Source organism: Ahaetulla prasina, chromosome 16, assembly GCF_028640845.1.
Source record: "Ahaetulla prasina isolate Xishuangbanna chromosome 16, ASM2864084v1, whole genome shotgun sequence".
Classification (NCBI taxonomy): domain Eukaryota; kingdom Metazoa; phylum Chordata; class Lepidosauria; order Squamata; family Colubridae; genus Ahaetulla; species Ahaetulla prasina.
The window spans coordinates 12,977,426-12,996,182 of NC_080554.1; the positions used below are offsets into that span (position 1 = coordinate 12,977,426).

General features: G+C 45.1%; 2 protein-coding genes across 3 annotated transcripts; one reads left to right on the forward strand and one right to left on the reverse strand.

The window, feature by feature from the left end:
- Positions 1–4,317: 4,317 nt before the first annotated feature.
- PPP1R26 (protein phosphatase 1 regulatory subunit 26) lies at positions 4,318–11,564 on the forward strand. 2 transcript variants are annotated; one of them, XM_058159017.1, is made up of 2 exons: positions 4,318–4,539; positions 6,553–11,564. In XM_058159017.1, exon 2 carries the CDS (start codon positions 6,614–6,616, stop codon positions 10,208–10,210), a length of 3,597 nt encoding a protein of 1,198 aa, XP_058015000.1. In that variant the 5' UTR covers positions 4,318–4,539; positions 6,553–6,613; the 3' UTR covers positions 10,211–11,564. The 2 variants fall into 2 exon arrangements, with proteins under 2 accessions (XP_058015000.1, XP_058015001.1); XM_058159018.1 differs by lacking the exon at positions 4,318–4,539 and adding an exon at positions 4,776–4,889.
- Positions 11,565–11,727: 163 nt separating this feature from the next.
- Positions 11,728–17,983, reverse strand: PIERCE1 (piercer of microtubule wall 1). The gene is made up of 3 exons (XM_058159023.1): positions 17,485–17,983; positions 16,249–16,327; positions 11,728–14,257 (listed from the first exon to the last, which is right to left on the reverse strand). The coding sequence occupies exons 1-3, from the start codon at positions 17,631–17,633 to the stop codon at positions 14,069–14,071; spliced, it is 417 nt and encodes a 138-aa protein (XP_058015006.1). The 5' UTR covers positions 17,634–17,983; the 3' UTR covers positions 11,728–14,068.
- Positions 17,984–18,757: the final 774 nt, after the last annotated feature.

Here is an 18,757-nt window from a genome sequence, read left to right on the forward strand (position 1 = left end):
CTCCACAAAGCATCTCCCGTCCGACCGGCCGGCGAAGAAACTGGACCACCGGTTCATCGGTCCGTTCCCCGTCGAGGCGGTCATCAATCCGGTGGCCTACCGATTGACCCTGCCGCGTTCCATGCGGATCCATCCGTCTTCCATCGGTCCTTGCTGGTCCCTGAGGCCCGCCGTCTCCCTCGGCGCCGGCGCCACCCGTCGCTGTCGGCGAGGGCGGCGGAGGAGTACGAGGTGCACAGCATACGCGACTCCCGCTGGCTGAAGGGGCGCCCAATACCTGGTGGCGTGGCAAGTGCGGGACCGAGTTCACCTGGGTCAACGCCTGACGCCCACGCCCCGGACCTGGTGCGGGCCTTCCACGAGCAGAACCCAGCCCGACCGCATCCCGATCGTCAGCCCCGGGGGAAGGGCCCTGTGGTGAGGGATAGTGTTGTGTCTTGCCGCCCTCAGAGCAGCCGGGCCTTCTTACCTGCTCCCGCACACTGAGGAATGTATGCCTCCGGTCCCAGTCCTGGCTCCATGCCCACACAAACTGCAGAAGGAGAATCTCCCTGCCCCAGCCCTGACTCCATGCCCAGGCAAACGGAGCAGCTAGACCCCTCCCCCTCCTCCACAGCAGGTGAGCCTGAGGAGGGTTTACTCCCAAGAACAGCTCATTGGTGTGACCCTCGCATCAGAAGATTGGAGGCGGAGGCTACAGAGGAAGGAGGGCAGGCCTTAATGAGTGCTGAGTCATGGTGCCACACCCCATGGCCTATATAAAGGAGCTACTTTCTGGCAGTCTCTGAGTCAGGCAAAAAGTCAAACTTATCTTGCTGAAGTCACTTACTGGTCTCCTGCCTGCTCTGAGGACTTTGCTAGGACTTTGGACAGAGCTGCAGAGGCACGCCTGATTCGGATTTCCCGGACCCAGCCGTCAGCGGAGGAGTGGGACACGACAGTATACCAATGACTGCATCTCATGATCCATTTGTTAACCGTAGAAATGGTGGTAGACTTTAGGAAAAACCCTTCCATACTTCCACCTCTCACAATACTTGACAACACAGTATCAACAGTAGAAACCTTCAAATTTCTGGGTTCTATCATATCGCAAGATCTCAAATGGACAGCTAACATCAAAAACATCATTAAAAAAGGACAACAAAGAATGTTCTTTCTGCGCCAACTCAGTAAGCTCAAACTGCCCAAGGAGCTGCTGATCCAATTCTACAGAGGAATTATTGAGTCTGTCATTTGCACCTCTATAACTGTCTGGTTCGGTTCTGCAACCCAATAAGAAAAACACAGACTTCAGAGGATAATTAGAACTGCAGAAAAAATAATTGCTACCAACTTGCCTTCCATTGAGGACCTGTATACTGCACGAATCAAGAAGAGGGCCATGAAAATATTTGCAGATCCCTCGCATCCTGGACATAAACTGTTTCAACTCCTACCCTCAAAACGACGCTATAGAGCACTGCACACCAGAACAACTAGACACAAGAACAGTTTTTTCCCGAAGGCCATCACTCTGCTAAACAAATAATTCCCTCAACACTGTCAGACTATTTACTGAATCTGCACTACTATTAATCGTTTCATAGTTCCCTTCACCAATCTCTTTCCACTTATGACTGTATGACTATAACTTGTTGCTGGCAATCCTTCTATTCTATTCTATTCTATTCTATTCTATTCTATTCTATTCTATTCTATTCTATTCTATTCAAATGAAGTCATAAGCAAGATACTCCTTTTGTAACAACAGAAGTATTTGTAATGAAAACATACTTATTTAATTGCGCAGGACTGAGTTAGATTTTAAATTTAGGGGTTTTAAATTGGGTTTTATATCTATATTTTTAAATATTGGGCTTTTAGAATAAGTTTTTTAATTGCTTTTATATTGTATTTATGTGTTTTTAAGTGCCTGTAAACCGCCCTGAGTCCTTCGGGAGATAGGGCGGTATATAAATATGAATAATAAATAAAAAAATAAAAAAACACAGTTGATAGTGTTTTCTCTGTGGCTCAGATTGCTAATGCAGTTTGTTATTAGCAGCAGCTGCCTGCAGTTACTGCAGGTTCTAGTCCCACCAGGCCCAAGGTTGACTCAGCCTTCCATCCTTTATAAGGTAGGTAAAATGAGGACCCAGTTTGTTGGGGGCAATAAGTTGACTTTGTATATAAATATACAAATAGAATGAAGACTATTGCTAACATAGTGTAAGCCGCCCTGAGTCTTCAGAGAAGGGCGGGATATAAATGCAAATAAAAAAAAAAATAAAAAAAAAAATAAAAAAAGAATCACACAGCAGGGTATTTATTTTAGCATTGCTTTGTGGTGTTATGGGAAGTATACTTGCAAGTCGAAGAATCGCGCTCCAATGGTTGACTCCACAAGCCAACTGCAGGCTCTTCAAATCACTAGCCGAATTCGGCTTCAGGCGCGATGAATTAAAAAAGAGAGAAATCTTTGCTCTGATGTTTCCCTCTCAAGCCAGCTGCAATCACTCCAATCGCTAGCCTAATCTGGCTTCAGGCGCGATAAACTTAATAGGGGAGGAGTCTCCGCTTTAATGCCTCCGTCCTCAAGGCAATCTCAAGCAGTTCAGATCGCTAGCCAATACAGCTTCAGGCGCGATAAATTCAAAATGAAAATAATTTTATGGTTGGGGTTGCCACATCGTGGGGAATTGTATTAAAGGGGTCACCACATTGTGGGGAATTGTATTAAAGGGGTCGCAGCACTATAAAGGTTGAGAACCACTGCTCTAAGCAGTTTATATAATAATTGTGTGAATGCAGCCAGTTTTCATTTTTAGGTTATTTCACAGTTGGCTTATTAAGAACTGGTAGGGGAGGAGAAATACAAGTAGCATATATTTCTACTGGACGATGTCACTGGCCTTTTTTTTTTTTACATTTATATCCCGCCCTTCTCCAAAGATTCAGGGCGGCTTACAGTGTGTAAGGCAATAGTCTCATTCTATTTGTATATTTACAAAGTCAACTTATTGCCCCCCCAACAATCTGGGTCCTCATTTTACCTACCTTATAAAGGATGGAAGGCTGAGTCAACCTTGGACCTGGTGCTCTAGAAAGAGGAATGGAGTTTATGGAAGATCTATTAGGGAGAGATCCAAGGAAGAGAAACCCTCAGCTCCAAGGGCATGCAAGGAAATAAGATGCTGGTTGTATACCACTGAGATGGCAAGTTTGGTGTAGTGATGAAGCCACCAGGCTAGAAACTGGCGGATGGTGAATTCTTGTCCCCACCCCCAAGAGTGGAAGCCAGCTGGTTGTCCTTGGGACAGTCATGTCCACAAAGCCCTAGGAAATGGGCAATGGCAAACTATTTACAAGAAAGTTTTCCAAGAAAACTCTGGGGACTTGTCCAGGGGTCCCCAACCTTGGTCCCTTTAAGACTTGTGGACTTCAACTCCCAAAGCTGGCTGAGGAACTCTGGGAGTTGAAGTCCACAAGTCAAAGGGATCAAGGTTGGGGACCCCTGGTCCAGACAATTGCTGAAAGTTGAGATTGGCTCTCTGACACATAGATCAATGGAAGAAGAAAAAAAGAAAAAAGGCAGGGTGAGAAAAAAAAGACTGCAATATGAATTTGTTAATTAATAATTAAATTAAATTTTAATTAATGTAATTAAATTTTAATGGTAACGTTCATTACCACTGATTATAACCTTCAGCGATGCAGTACCCACAACTTCTGGAGGCAACCCTTCCACTGATCAATTATTCTTGCTGTCAGGAAATTACTTCTTAGTTTAGGTTGGATCTCTCTTGAATAATCTTCCACACTATTTTTAGCTCAGGGTTGACTTGATGGGTCCTTGGTGCTGTCTGAGCTTGGTTGTTTTCCTTTCCTATATAGACATTTTATGGCACAACTAGGTAACATCATTAGTGGTAGAGTGGAGGGGAGATAAATAGCATCCCCATCTGTTCAGAGATCTGAATTATGGGGTCCTTGGTGCTGTCTGAGCTGGGTGGTTTTCCTTGCAGACGTTTCATGACCCAACTAGGTAACATCATCAGTGCAGAAAGGCGGCAGGGCTTGCTTTCATTTTATAATCCAGTAAGGTGGGCCTCTTGCATAAAAAAAGCCATCTTCACTCCTTCTGTTCTCTGATGATGTTACCTAGTTGGGTCATGAAACGTCTGCAAGGAAACAAAACGAGACCCCTCAGAAAGCAAAAACGAACGAAACGGCGCCATAGCGGCCTGGGTGGGTGAATGCAGATTGGAGGGAGGGAGAGACGAAGCCCCAAGACGGGAGGAGAAGGAAGGAAGGAAGGACGGAGGACGAGAAGAGAAATGGAGCGGAAGAGGGAAGAAAGGATAGTGGCGAGGGGGAAGAGGGGGCGGGTCCGCCAGGCCGGCCGGGAGACTAGGCCCGGCTGATGGCCGCCCGGTCCCGCCCCCGTCCGATCGCCCGCCCGCCCGCCGCCGGCCCTGCCTCCCTCCCCGCGGGCGGCGCCTGTCCTCGCGGCGGCGGCGGCGGCGGATCCCGCGAGGCGCCATCGCGGCCCGGCAGGTGAGCAGGAAGAGGCCCGGCCGGGAGACCGCGGTCGCCATGGCAACGGGCCCGCCAGACGGGCCGGGTCTCCAAGGCGGCGACCTGGGTGTGGTGGGGGAGGCCCCGCCGGCGCTGTCGGGAGAGGGACGGCTGGGGTCCGGCTTCGGGGCCGACCCAGCGCCGCGCCTCCCGACCTCAGTGTGCTGCGGGGACGCCCGGACAGTAGCTGAGGTGGCTCGGGGTGGGGGGAATTTTCGACGGGAGAGAAAAGCTGAGGGGGCCCCTTTCGGAGCTGGGTGTCGTTCGCAGGTGGGGGGGGAGCGGAGGGTCGTACACCCCTCCCGGTTCTGGCTCACCTGCGCTACAAGGTGATTTTAATTGAAATAAATAAATAAAGGGGCAAGGAAGGTAGGTTGCCACCTTGGCATGCATGTGTGTGTGTGTGTATTTTTTATTTTGTGTGTGTGTATGTGTGTGTATATATGTGTGTGTATATATATATATATATATATACATATACACACATGCATAAATATATACATATATACATACACACATGCATAAATATATATGTAAAAATGTAATCACAACACACACCCATCTCTAGCCTTCTTTGTGCTGGGAGGGGGGAAGCCGAGTTGGCTTCTGCCACCAGCCAGGCAACCATTTTGTGAGTGGGCACAGCATGGCAACCAGGTGGCGAAGAGGCCCACAACTTTTGCAGAGGGGCCCCCGTGGTCCAAAAGACCCAGCCAGGCAATGTTAATGCGTTTTATTTCCCATTAGAAATAACTTTGGTCTTGGCAGCAAAGAGTGAGGATCCCTATTAGCATGTGCTGAAGGTTGAACCCGTGTGCCAACCTAGGAAAGAAGTACATGTATTGTGCCAAGGTCGAATGCAGGGAAGCTGTTGTGGGTTGAACAGGGATGACACCTCTGATGTACCTGAAACACAATTCTCAGGGTTTCCTGGCGATGTGTTGGGTGTTGTACTACCCTAACTTCTGGTTTGCTACCAGTGACTTTCTGAGAATATATTGTGTGAACCCAGCCAGTTGGATCACAAACTGTGATTAAAACAAACCCTGGTTTAGCACACAAGTCCCCCAAGTGTTTTAATTACAAGTGTTGGACTAGCTTTCTGGGTTGTGTCTGTTGAGAAGAAATATTTTTCCAATAACCATTTAGCTTCACTGGTTTAGGTATTACATGTTCTCCTTGGCACAGTTTTATACATCTCCTGTTTATTCACTTTAAGAATTAAAAGTTCAGGAAAGTTCCCCAGGCGCTGGACTAATTCGTAATCTCATTGCCACCATGTATATGCTTGTACTGGTTTCTATAGAGTTTTGGAGCCTTTTGATAGCTTTTTCGACATTTCTTTTACATTATTTTTACACGTCTTTATTATTTCTGTTTAGTTCCCAGGCATTTCACGATTTGGGATTTTCTTTGAGTTGGTCTATTTGCCCATAAAATAAACTGGATAAATGCTGAGGTAGTTTTTGATCAGTTAAGCAGGTTCTAAGTTGCCTCCTAGGAGTAAAATCAAAGATTTTGTTTCCTCTTTTTATTTGGTTGTGGTTGTGGTTGTGAAAGATTAATAAGGTATAATAATTACTATGCTACTTGAGGTTACACAATTTCTTGATAAACAAGTATTGATTGGCAACTGTAGTAATAAAAAAAAAGACGGACTAAAGATTTCACATATTTGATAGGAAAAACTTAGTGCAGTTCTTTATGGTGCTACTTAATTACTGTTATTTACAGGTTTGTTTTTATTTTAATGTAACTCTTCCTCCAGAATAAACCCAGAGAAGCAAAAGAAAATTAAAATGATATAATAGATAAAAGAAACTCCCATAAATGATTGTTTTAATTTAGTCTTGTTATTTCAGATAATATAATGCAAAGTTAATGTTAAGAGAAAATCTAATCTTAAAGCAAATACTCTTATTCTACAAATACTCAGAAAATATTTGTGTTTCTGTAGCTCCTTTATCCATACTTTTTTTATATTTTTACTAGAATGGAGGAGTTGCTTGCCTGACACACAATACATTTTCCAGCCTTCACGTCACCTGAGAGGATGTTTCTCATGAATACTTCTCCTTTGGTGGCCCTTCCGAGAAAATGGGAGCCCTTTCCTCAGTCAAGGAATTGCAGATACCCGGTTTGTTTCTCAGAATCTGAAGAAGATCTGGCTAGAACAGCTGTCAATGCCAAAGTCCAGATGATTATAAACAATCTGCAAAGTGAAGAAGTCGCCCTGGGTGCCAGCAGCAAATATGGCTGCATTGTACAGAAGAAACAGAAGGCAGCAAAGGATAGAGGACACAAATTTAGGACGAATGACCAACTGCTACAGGAACATATTAACTATACCCTTCGTAGCTATCCAACAGACTTGGATGGAATGGACATGGAAGAGAACGCAGAGTTTGGACCTCTCACCTTGAATTCTGACAGTGATGATTCTGTTGATAGAGATATAGAGGAAGCCATTCAAGAGTACCTGCGAAACAAGGGCCAGAACCTTCCCCCTCTATCAAATAACACCAAGAATTTGCCTAGTAAGGGTGAGGATCATCCAATCCAACAGAAATTTCCTTCACATGATGCCGCTTGTCATTTATTTCCTGTTGGTTGTGGCCCCGTCAGCTTGGCCCAGCCATATGTCGTTCCCAGTCACGTCGAAGATAATGTTGTCCAGTGGGCTTCCTCCCCTTGTAGTGTGAGCAGCGACGACTCTTTCGAACAGAGCATAAAAGCCGAGATTGAACAATTCTTAAAGAAAAAGAAACATCAAGCAAGAAGGAAGATCCCGGGGAGGAATAAGCCATTTCACCAGAAAGAACAGCTTCAAGAGAAACTAGCCCTCAGTGAGAAAGGCAGCATGAACAGAGGGAATCAAAGTTCTTTAAAGCAAGGAGGCAAGGTGTACTTCTCGAAACGGCATCCTGAACTACAAAGCATCGGCACAGCTACGTGCTTGAAGTCAAAAACCAGCGAAGAGGCTGCATCCTGCAAAACAGAAAGGCAAACAGGCGTTTCAACTTCGACAGTTCATGATTCCTCCTTTCTGGAAGAAAGCAAAAATAGTAGGAAAAGACCGATACTTTGCAATGCCCGGAGAGAGAAAAGAGTTGAATGTACAGATTTATCTGATTCGAGCAGTGATGACGGGATCGAAGAAGCTATTCAGCGTTATCAGGTTGAGAAGATGAAGAAAGCTGCGGAGTCCAGAGCGGGCTGTGTTTCTTTGCAGAAGGAAAGGTTCAGCACCAACAAAGCAGAGAATATCCCTCCAAGCCTGACAAGTGCCTTGCCAGAAATCACTCAGAAAGCTCAGCGCTGCAAGAGGAAGGATGCCAGTGCGAAGGCAGCGGCGATAAACAGGCCCGGCATACCTTGTAATCATCTGGGGAAAAGCAGAAGGTTTTCTCCTCCAGAAAAGAGTTTTGCCAAATGCGCAGTCACACTTCAGGCTTCGTGTCGAGTAGACACGGCTGCTGAATTAATGTGTGCAGAAGCCATACTGGACATTTCCAAAACTATTTTGCCTCTCCCGACAGCAAGTGATCATAAACTATTCTCAACTAGTCCTTCCTTTTCTTCGCAGAATGTGCTACCTTCCCAGTATGAAAGCGACAACAATATTGTGGACAGCGATGATAGCATTGAGCAGGAGATAAGAGCTTTCTTGGCTGTCAAAGCAAGGACCAAGCATTTGATCGCAAAATCCACTTTCCAAGTGCCTCTGTCATTGGGGCAGTCCAGTGAGCGGACTCAGAGTTCCAAGAGAATGTTCCCCAAATGCCTAAAACTGCCACTGAATCACAAAAAGACGCTTAAGAGGAAAAGTGAAATAGTCCCCCCACATGAAAATGCACAATTAATCTCAGAGATGGACTATTTGGATAAGAATCTTCCAAAATCCTCTGTAATCCAACTGAAAAATGAAAGAACTGGAAAGATGGTTATATATCCAAAAGGCACTCAAACCCCTATTCATTCTACCAGGGTCCCATGCCCTTTGTCTCACACACCTCATGATTCTGGAAGTCTGGTGGAAAGTAGGGGCAAACTAGGTTTGCAGAAGTATGGGGCGGATGATAAAAGCAGCTCATTTGATAGCGATGAAGATTTGGATACAGCTATCAAAGATCTTCTAAGATCCAAACGGAAACTAAAGAAAAAATCCAAAGACCAAAGAATTCACTGCAAAAAGAAAGACCCATTTGGTGATGCTGAAATGCATATTTTTTATAAGAATGAGAGAGACAACCAATCCCAAACTCCCACCTTATTAAAAAAGTGTCTTGTACGTTCCAGGAGAGACATTAGAGAGGGGAATATAAAGAAAGGGCCTCTGAGAAAACCGAAAAGTATCATAGAGTTTGAACCTGAATGTAAAAAGAAATACCAGACCAAACTAGTTTCTGGAGCGGAAATCCAACAGGCCCCAAAGACCCGTTCATGTCTGTGGGCTGTGACAACCTTGACGGATGAGAGCAGTTCCATAGACAGTGATGACAGCATTGAAGAAGAAATCCAGAAGTTCTTGGCTGAAAAGGCAAAAGCTGCTACCAGGATAGGGGGATTACCAGATGCCACTGGAGTTGCTGGGACTTTGGGAGCTGATAAGCCCCAGGCTGCTCTGTTGAAAGCAGAGTGGCAACTATTCGGACGAGGAAGCCCTGCCTCAGAGAAAGAGGGTCAAAAGGTGGGCAGGTTGGACCCACCAGGCTCTGAGGTGAGCAGCCACCGGAGATGCGTAGGAGAGAGTGAAGGAAACGCATCTCACCCCAGTGAACAAGCCAGACCATTCACGGAAGACGGGGGCAGCCTGGCTTTAGTGGAAAACCCACCAGCTGCGGACACAAAGGAGCTGCCTGTAAGAAGAGCTGCAGTCCAAAGAAAGGATATTTGGGAGGACAGGATTGATCAAGGGACCCTCTCCTCCGGGAAGGGCAAAGCAGAGGAGCATTGTAGTAAATGGCAAAATTATTTTAAGGCCGTGCCCTCTTTCAAAAGGAAGCGTTCGCATGAATTAAAAACATCCAGCAAATTTCTAGCAGGTCTCAAAGGTGGTGGGAATAAGAGGAAATCTGAGCTTTTAGGCAAAAGACAACAGGACATCAACCGTTCTTTGCTCAAGAAGCATGGAGGGACCTTGGCAGCAAATTTGTTTGGGGAGGGATCTCTGGCCAAAGAGATTGTGGGCTTCAGAAGTGAGGCAGGAGTAAGAGAAGCAGACCAGGGTCCCAGGGTCCAAGCAGGAAGTTTGCATACCTGGAAGCAGGAAAGTGATGGAAGCAGCCAGGAGACCACCGTAACCACTGAAGTGGTGAACTTGGTCAAACATAATGGTGTGGAAAGCCACAAAGGAGATGCCAGCCAAAGCCTCCCTTTGCAAGGGTCTGGCATAGAAGAGACCACGATTAGCTCAGGGGTATCATGTATTGAAGTCCCTGTTAGGAGCGAGAAATCCCTGGAGTACAGCCCCAGTTGGGCAAAGGGCAAGGTTCCCGAAGGCCCTTGTGATTTATCCCTGAAAGGAAAGGTGATCAGCCAAGGTAGGACAGCAGAAGAGCAAACCCAGAAGGTTCTAGAAGGAGGTTCTGCAGAGGTGGGCCAGTGGGGGAATAACCTGCTGTCTCCTGAAAACAATTCCAGTTCTTAACTTCTTCATTTTATGGGATTGGCATTCTAAAAGGCAACTAAATCAAAAACTATGTTCTAACTTAACGCTTCTCACCCAAAACTTAGTATCTGTGTTGGAAGAGACAATATACGAAGAGTGATCCAGGTTCCTGTTGCATTAAGAGTTCAGATCATCCCTTTGTAGTGAATGAAAATAAATACCTCTTGTCACAGAGATTCATCTGTGTTAGAGAACAGGATGTCATGATGGCAAAGCAACCAAAGTGATCATATTTTAGAGAACCTGAAACTGACAGGAGAGGCAGTGACCATAGAGGTACTATCCATGATACCCACACTTATAAAGAAATACATCGCCAATTACACCTATCCAGCTTTTATTTTCTCTTGATAAGAGTGATTTTTTTAAAATACGAAAAGGGCAACGCTGGAAGGAAATCTTTATATGACAATTTATACAGCATGCTTAACTGTGGTTACCGTGGATTTTCATAGCAGATTAATACCGTCACTGTGTTTTCAGGCCATTTTCTAGTAAACTTTCCAGGTCCACAGGGGTCTTTTCCCTGCAGACTTCCTGGCCCGAGCTTGCAAGAAGTGGAGAGAGAGGATTATTGTGGGAGCCAGTTCAATGAAAGACCATCAGGCTAGATAAAAAAGGAATGCTAGAATTTAAGTCCTCTCTTTTAAGAGGGTAAAACAGTTATCGGCAGTAGAGAAAGTATTACAAAAGAGGCAGAACAATTAAGATGAATGGGCTACTTATGAAAATACATTTTTTTTTTAAAAATGTGTTTTTATAACTGAAAGTCATACAGATTTTTTTAAAGAAAGAATCGCATAGAGGGCCCCTTTTCTGTTCTGGAAACTTCAGTTCAAAATAACCAGCATCCTTGATAATACCAAAGGGAGGAGTCACAAGACTGAAAGCACCTTTTTTTCTTTTGGATTCTTTTTTTAAAAAAACAACCACCACCTTCAGATTATTTCTTAGCTTGATCACTGTAGGGTAATGAGCTAAAAGAGCAGCCTTAATTCCATACTGACATTTAACCTGATCTTTTTCTAGTAGCACTGTTTTTCCTGCCCAGGCTGCTTTTTATAGGGTTGAAGTCCTGTGTTCTGTCCAGTTAATCTTGTTTCTTCTTCGGGTAAACCCCACTGAACATTCCTTTCACGGTCATTCTTAGGGATGTGGTGTTTGTTGGAGCCTTCTGTGTTCACTTCCTGTTGAATTTCAAAACTTTGTAGCTTGTAATTTCAATGCCCCTTGATTGAAGATGCACTTTTTAAATTAAGAAACCTTGTTTTGTATATAAGAAATGGTGTACATTCGTACATTTATAAGATTTAATAAATTGAGTTCAGATCATGGACCTTTGACCCAAACCTCTGTTTTTAATTTTTTTGACATATATTTTGAAGAGAGGTCCCCAGCTTATTTTTTGATCGTCCATGTTCCAAAGAGGATTCAGAAATTCTATTTTTTCAGGCAGTGACTGGGTGACCACTGAATTTGAATTCTGCACTAAGCTGCTGGTTGGGTCCTTTCGACTTTAGAGTTTTATGAACATTTTTGTTCTGCTTGCTCTGGTAACCCTGGCACATTAGCACTCCCTGCAACCCTCACAGGGTCTTCTGTGCTTTAGGGACTCTGGACAGGGCCCCAAAGAAGGAAAAGTCTTTCCAAAACATGGATTTCGCATCAGGTCTCATTTGGAAAGACGGGGGTGAAATTCTCTGACCAAACACAGAGAGGAAAACAGTAATTTTTATGGGAATTGAAGATTGATTATGTGAGTGTATTTTGACATTAAACCAGCAGCGTGTTGAAAGAGTTCATTCGTACGCTAAGCCCCAATTTTCTTAGCTGTCATTTTTTAAACAAATCCAGATTGCCTGGATTCTTGGTTGGCAAGACCACAACAGCTGAGTCACAAAAAAATGGAGATAGGACATTTTGCCGTGATCATGAATCCACAGCACTTTCGCTGACATTGTCTGTAACAAGCTTTTATCAAAGCTACTGCACTAAGCAGTAGTTTGTGTAACAATTGTTTGTGTAATATACTAGTGACTAGCTATTGGGGCTTCTTGCCACTTGCTTCCATATCCTTCACATTGAACGCTGACACTTCTCTTTAATTTTGGCGGTTAAAGGGTCACATGTATACGCATGGTTATTTCTACTCTTATTTCTCACTTGAGAGAAACCGATGCTTAGGAAAGGTTGGCGACACTGCTTCAGGTTTGACATTAGACAGATAAATGGATATTAAAGCTATTGCGCGAATGACAATACTGTGATTAAGGGCTCTTGTTGAACTTGAACAGTGTGCAGTTTCCCTCCTTTTCAAACATGCCTTTTCATAGACTATAGAGACACCGGTGGAGGCTGGGAGAGAGCTGGGAGTTCTTCTAGGCCAAGCCCTGCTCTAGTCTTAACCATCCTGCTATACCAGCCTGATCAAATGGTTTTCCAATCTCTTCTTGAAAACCTCCAGGGATGGATCATCCACAACTCCAGGAGGCAAGCTGTCACCCCTAGAAGAATATTCCAGTATTTGAGGGGCTGCCACAATGAGAAGGGTGGTAGTGGTGGTGTGTCAACATAAATTCCAAAGCACCAGAAGACAAGAAACGATAAAAACTAATCAAGGAGAGAAGCAACCTGGAATTAAGGAGAATGTTCCTAACAGGACAATTAACCGGTAAAAGAGCTTGCCTCCAGACGCTGGGGGTGCTTCATCACAAGATTTTTAAGAAGAGACTGGGCAGCCATTTGTCTCAAATTGTATAGGGTCTCCTCCTTGAGCAAGGGGTTGGACTGGAAGATCTACAAGGTCTCTTCCAGCTCTATTCCGATTGATTTTTCTCTTCACGCACTAACCTTCTGGCTCCAGAAAAACACGTATCTGAATCCTGGGGTACTAACAGGTTGCAACAAGGCGTTCCTAAGTGTTGCGAGTGTCCCCACGCCCCCTCCATTTCAGAGCCACCAACAGCTCCCCAGATCGCTCCCGCCCACCATTCCTTAAAGCAGCTGCATCTTTTCCTGGGGATTTAACAAATTGCAGTCAGGAGCCATGTATGCACCTAACAAGTCCCAGCATACCCATTTGGCTTCACATCTGAAGCACTGCACTTCCCTAGTCAATGTATTGAATTATCAGATCCAGATTTTCTCTCCCCACCCCCCACCAACTCATTTCTCTTTGGATTGTAGGCATCATTCAAAAGTGAGACGGTCCTTGGCCCAGCAAAAGCGGCTGCCACAAAATTAGGAAACTGCCTTGAACACAGAGCTCTGGTTGATTTGTCTCAATGATTGGCAGAGCCCCAGGAAAAATTTCACAGCTGTTCCTACAGCGTCCTTGGTGCTCCCTGAGCTCGGTGGTTTTCTTGCAGACATCTCATTACCAAACTAGGTAACATCCTCAGTGCTAGACTGACAATGAAATGTCTGTGAGAAAACCACCAAGATCAGAGAGCATCAAGGACCCCACGGTTCAAACGTGAGCTACAAAGATTTTCTTCTTATCAGTTGCTGTGGCTTCTGTGGGACAGATGTGGAATCCTCGACTGGCAAAGTAGACCTTGCCCTAATTTGGAACCTAGCTCAGAGACCTGGCCATTCCCATTTTTATGGCAGGTAATGTTGTTTTAACATGTTTATCGTATTAAGAAAGAGGCTAAGACTGTTTTTGCAAGCTACAAGCCCCCTTAGGAGTATTTTGGAGTCTAGTGCAAGCCACCTTTGAAAAAAAATATTCCAAGGAAAGGGGGTGGGTGGGTTTTAGAAACATTTCGAGGAATCATTTTTTGGTCTGGTGGAATGGTAAAATGCTAAAGGAGACCAGGAAGCCTTCCGGTGCCCTTACTCCGAAACGGAGGGTCCTTTAGTTCGGTAACTGGGGTGGAAGTTGAGGGTATCCAGGAAAGTGATGAAGTTGTCAGGGCCAGTAACATAGCTTTTTTCCATGACGGTGTTGATGCCATGGTTCCTGTACATGCCGAACGTGATGAGACGGTTAGAGAAGGCATGTGGACTGACATGGAAACTGGTCTGCGAAGAGTCAAAAAGAGGAGGGCAAACCTTTAGTCATCAGAAAAGAGGCCATTCAAATCATCTGGAACATTATAACAATCACGTCGGCCTCATGGTAGGTGCCAGAATCCCCAAAGGGTCAGTTGGAGCAGCCACCCAGGTATTAAGACCTTGTGTTCACAGGGCGATTAATACCCAATTTGAGACGGTTGAGCCTCACCTGAAAGAATCCGGATGGGGTAGTGAGAGGTTAGATCAGTGGTTCTCAACCTGTGGGTCGGGACCCCGTTGGGGGTCGAATGATGATTTGCCAGGGGTCGCCTAAGACCATCGGAAATATGGGAAGTATACTTGTGAGTCGAATAATCGTGCTCCAATGGTTGACTCCACAAGCCAGCTGCAGGCTCTTCAAATCACTAGCCGAATTCAGCTTCAGGCGCGATCAATTAAAAAAGAGAGAAATCTTTGCTCTGATGTTTCCCTCTCAAGCCAGCTGCAATCACTCCAATCGCTAGCCTAATCTGGCTTCAGGCGCAATAAACTTAATAGGGGAGGAGTCTCCGCTTTAATGCCTCCGTCCTCAAGGCAATCGCAAGCAGTTCAGATCGCTAGCCAATACAGCTTCAGGCGCGATAAATTCAAAATGAAAATAATTTTATGGTTGGGGTTGCCACATCGTGGGGAATTGTATTAAAGGGGTTGCCACATCGTGGGGAATTGTATTAAAGGGGTCGCAGCACTATAAAGGTTGAGAACCACTGGGTTAGATAGATCGGGCGATCGAGATGCAAATCTCCCTTCAGCCACATGAGACCCCTTGTTCTGACCCAGCTCCCTAAATAGGACAAACCCTCTGAAGTTAACTCAAAAGATTCCTTTATGCCAGCAACCCCTGTAAAAAGTTTATCTCGCAGGCTAACAAGTCCGTCTGTCTGGAAGATGAATAGTTGTTTGCCACACCTATTCATCTCCACCCCCTGCCTTTTATCCCCAGAGCTAGGGTGGGTCTTCATTAGCAATGGTGGCTCTTTCCTCCCAAGGACTGGCTCATAGATTTCTACTACTCTACTCTCCTCTCTGCCTTCTGCGCATCCGCGCGTCAGGCACTGGGCCCAGCTGTTCCTCCTCTTCCTCATCAGCCACCTCCACACCTGGGGGCTGTTGACTCTCCATCTGAGGGCTGACAGCTGGCCCAGGCTCTGCCTCTGTCTCTCTCTCTCTGCCAGCTCCATTCCCTCTTCCCCCTCGGAGCTCCCAGGTTGCTCTGATGCTGACCCTGACTCTCACGCCTCCTCCTCTGATTTGGCTGCTGGAGAGGCTGGTAGCCAACAGGCCACAACACCCCTGGAGGACTTTGGCTGGCTACTGCCCGTCAGCCCAATCTGCCCCACTGGAAATAAAATGGAGACCTCCACGGAAGAGGACTGACCCTCTGAACAAGGGATGGTAGCCTAGCCAATATTGTGTCAGAGTTAATTCAAGGGCCACCAAGTTCCTTCTCCTTCTCAAGGCTGGAGCCATATTCTTCTACACCAGAGGTGGGGAACTATGGCCAAATAACACTAAATTAAGCTGAAAGGAGACTAGGGAATTTGAGGTGTAGCAAATTGTAGGAACCTGCTTGTATTCACATCACATGCCATGCTAAGCAATTTTTTAAAAAAATTTATATCCCGCCCTTCTCCGAAGACTCAGGGAGGCTTACATTGTGTTAAGCAATAGTCTCATCCATTTGTATATTATATACAAAGTCAACTTTTATTGCCCCCAACAATCTGGGTCCTCATTTTACCTACCTTATAAAGGATGGAAGGCTGAGTCAACCTTGAGCCTGGTGGGACTTGAACTTGCAGTAATTGCAAGCAGCTGTGTTAATAACAGACTGCATTAGTCTGTAGAGCCACCAGAGGCCCTAATGGATTAAAAGCCGGTTTATTTCCTCGCTGAACCAATTCATGAGTTTCCTGATTAAGAACCAGCCACCATAATATTCAGATCTCAATACTAACCGGCATCTCGTGCGCTGTTGGTGGTTTAGCTCCGTAATCCATGTTGGTCGTCCTGAACAATGGGTTGCGTTCTTTCACTCTGAAATGACAACCACCACCTCAGCCAGTGGGATTCTTTTTTAATACTTTACTAATTTTAAGGGAGTAACATCGAGTATCTAGAACTAAGGAGAAATTTCCTGACAGGGAAAACAATTCATCAGTGGAACGACTTGCTTCCAGAAGTCGTAGGTGCTCCAACGTTGGAGTTTTTAAGACGAGATTAGACAACTATTTGTCTGGGATGGTATAAGGTCTCCTGTCTTGAGCAGGGGGTTGGACTAGAAGACCTTTGAGATCCCTTCCAGCCCTATGATCCTATTTCTAAATGATTTCAGGTGGTTAAGCATCCTTTCCTCCCTTCTCTACTTTCAAGAAGAAACTGGACTGCCATCTGTCAGAAATGGTGTAGTCTCCTGCTTGGGTGGGGGCTGGACTAGATGACCTGCAAGATCCCTTCCAACTCTGTTCTGTTATTCTGCTCTTTTTTATTTTAGAAATAAATCACTACCCCTTCTCCTTTTTCCTTCTTTGGAAAAAGTATTTTTCCCCCTCAAAGGAACCAGTTTCACCATCAAGGGTTGCGTTCACACATACCTAAACCTTCAACAGGCAAACCATGTTAGCATTATGTTTGAAATTGTGTTCTGTAAGCACTTTGCAAGCCAGTTCCTTTACACCTTGCCCCTTAAACCACTCCTCCTTAAACAAAAAAAGGTCCAGATTTATTGATTTTAGATTAAAGTTGTATTTACTTAAAAAAAATCTTTTATAATATTGTTTTGCTGGATTGTAAGTTGCTCAGACTTGCATAATAGCAAGATGGGCAGAATATACATTAAATAAACAAACAAAAAAAACCAAATGCAATAAATAAACTTTTCCAGCCTCATTCACTCCAGAAAGACTCAGGGGGCTGCTATAAACTCTGGTTTGCTAACTTGTACAGATATTTTTGCTAACAGCAGTGACTGGGTTTCCAAATCACACTTAGCCAACACCCAACCAACCCTCTCCCCTCTGCTCACTGCCAGGACTCTGCCCTTTGGCCCATCAGGTTGGCAGCTTTGTGCCCATCTGGGCCGAACTGGAGCAAGACGCCCTCCTGCCAGGAAGTATCAAACCCTCCCCCGCCCTTGCCAGCTCCACCTGCTTCTCTAAGCTGGCGCTTCAACAGGCTCCGGCCCTTCCACTCACCTGTAACCCCGAAACCATCCCGGATGGTTGAACCGGGCAGGTAAGTCCTGGCTCACCCGGTATTGATCACTGGTTCTCTGACCTGCGCAACTTTCGTCTGCACTGCGCAAGGCGGCAGTGGCAGCTTCAGGATCGGGCTCTTCGGCCATGGGAACTGCTGGGCAGGCGGGGGTTGCTCAGAGCAAAGTCGCTCCGTCCAAAGAAAGAGAAGAGCCGGGTGGAGGACCAGCCTGGTACCCACGCACCAGCTTTGGCGTGGAAACCAAGCTCAGGTTGCTAGGAAACCAAACCCAGGTTGCTAGGAAACTGCTTCAGGCATTCTGGTGCATTTAAAGCAACAGAAATTTACATGCCTTAGCCTGCACTTGATGGGGGGATGGGAAGGGCAGAAGTCTGCATCCCCTTTTCTTCAAATTTGACAAAGGACATTGAAATCCACAGGAGACCCAAAAGTGAGGACAGAATAGAATAGAGCAGAGCAGAGCAGGAATAGAATAGAATAGAATAGAATAGAAGGAGAGTAGAGTAGAGTAGAAAATAATAGAATAGAATTTTGGAAAATAGAATAGAATAGAAAGTAGAGTAGAGTAGAATATATAATATAATATAACATATTATAATATATAATAGGATAGGATAGGATAGAATAGAATAATCGGAAAATAGAATAGAATAGAAGAAAATAGAATAGAATAGAAAACAGAATAGGAATAGAATAGCTCTATCAGTATTTCGCAAAGCTGCCTGCAAATTGTAATTTTCAACATGAATAACAATGATGGATGGAATAACTGCATTAACTGTAGTAGGCTATATATAAAGTAATTCCATTTAAATTGGTCAGATTTAATTCTTCTTGCTCCTGTGGCTTTGCTTCCCCTGTTGCCTGGAATTTTAGGTTTCAAGGTTAGCATTTTAAAAGGTGATAATAGCATTTTGAATGCATCTTTTCTTGAATATGAACTTGGCCTGCGTGAAACCGGAAGACCCCAAACTGGGCAGTATCCTCTCTCCATTTGGTGGTGGGGAAGCCCTTTTTAAGTTTGCAATCTGAAACAAAAATGATGCAGATCATTCCTTAGTCCAGGCCTTTTTAAAAAGGAAATATTTCAGTTTTCTACGTTGGCAGCAGATTAGGGTGAGGGTAAAAAGGAGGGGGGGCAAGAGGGCGACAGCCCCCAACCCGAGACAGCCTGACCAAAGCACACCTCGACAAAAATAACGGGGCGGCCCCCAGCCCCGCTCCCCCCCAGTGCCCAATGGGGGGGGGGGC

What these genes read in the sequence shown, in the direction of transcription:
- PPP1R26 (XM_058159017.1), top strand. Translation starts at nt 6,614, where the DNA reads ATGTTTCTCATGAATACTTCTCCTTTGGTGGCCCTTCCGAGAAAATGG.
- PIERCE1 (XM_058159023.1), bottom strand. Translation starts at nt 17,633, where the DNA reads ATGGCCGAAGAGCCCGATCCTGAAGCTGCCACTGCCGCCTTGCGCAGT. An exon ending in GGATGGTTTCGGGGTTACAG is followed by an intron (nt 16,328 to 17,484) that starts GTGAGTGGAAGG and finishes TTGTCATTTCAG; the next exon opens with AGTGAAAGAACGCAACCCAT. An exon ending in CAACAGCGCACGAGATGCCG is followed by an intron (nt 14,258 to 16,248) that starts GTTAGTATTGAG and finishes GACTCTTCGCAG; the next exon opens with ACCAGTTTCCATGTCAGTCC.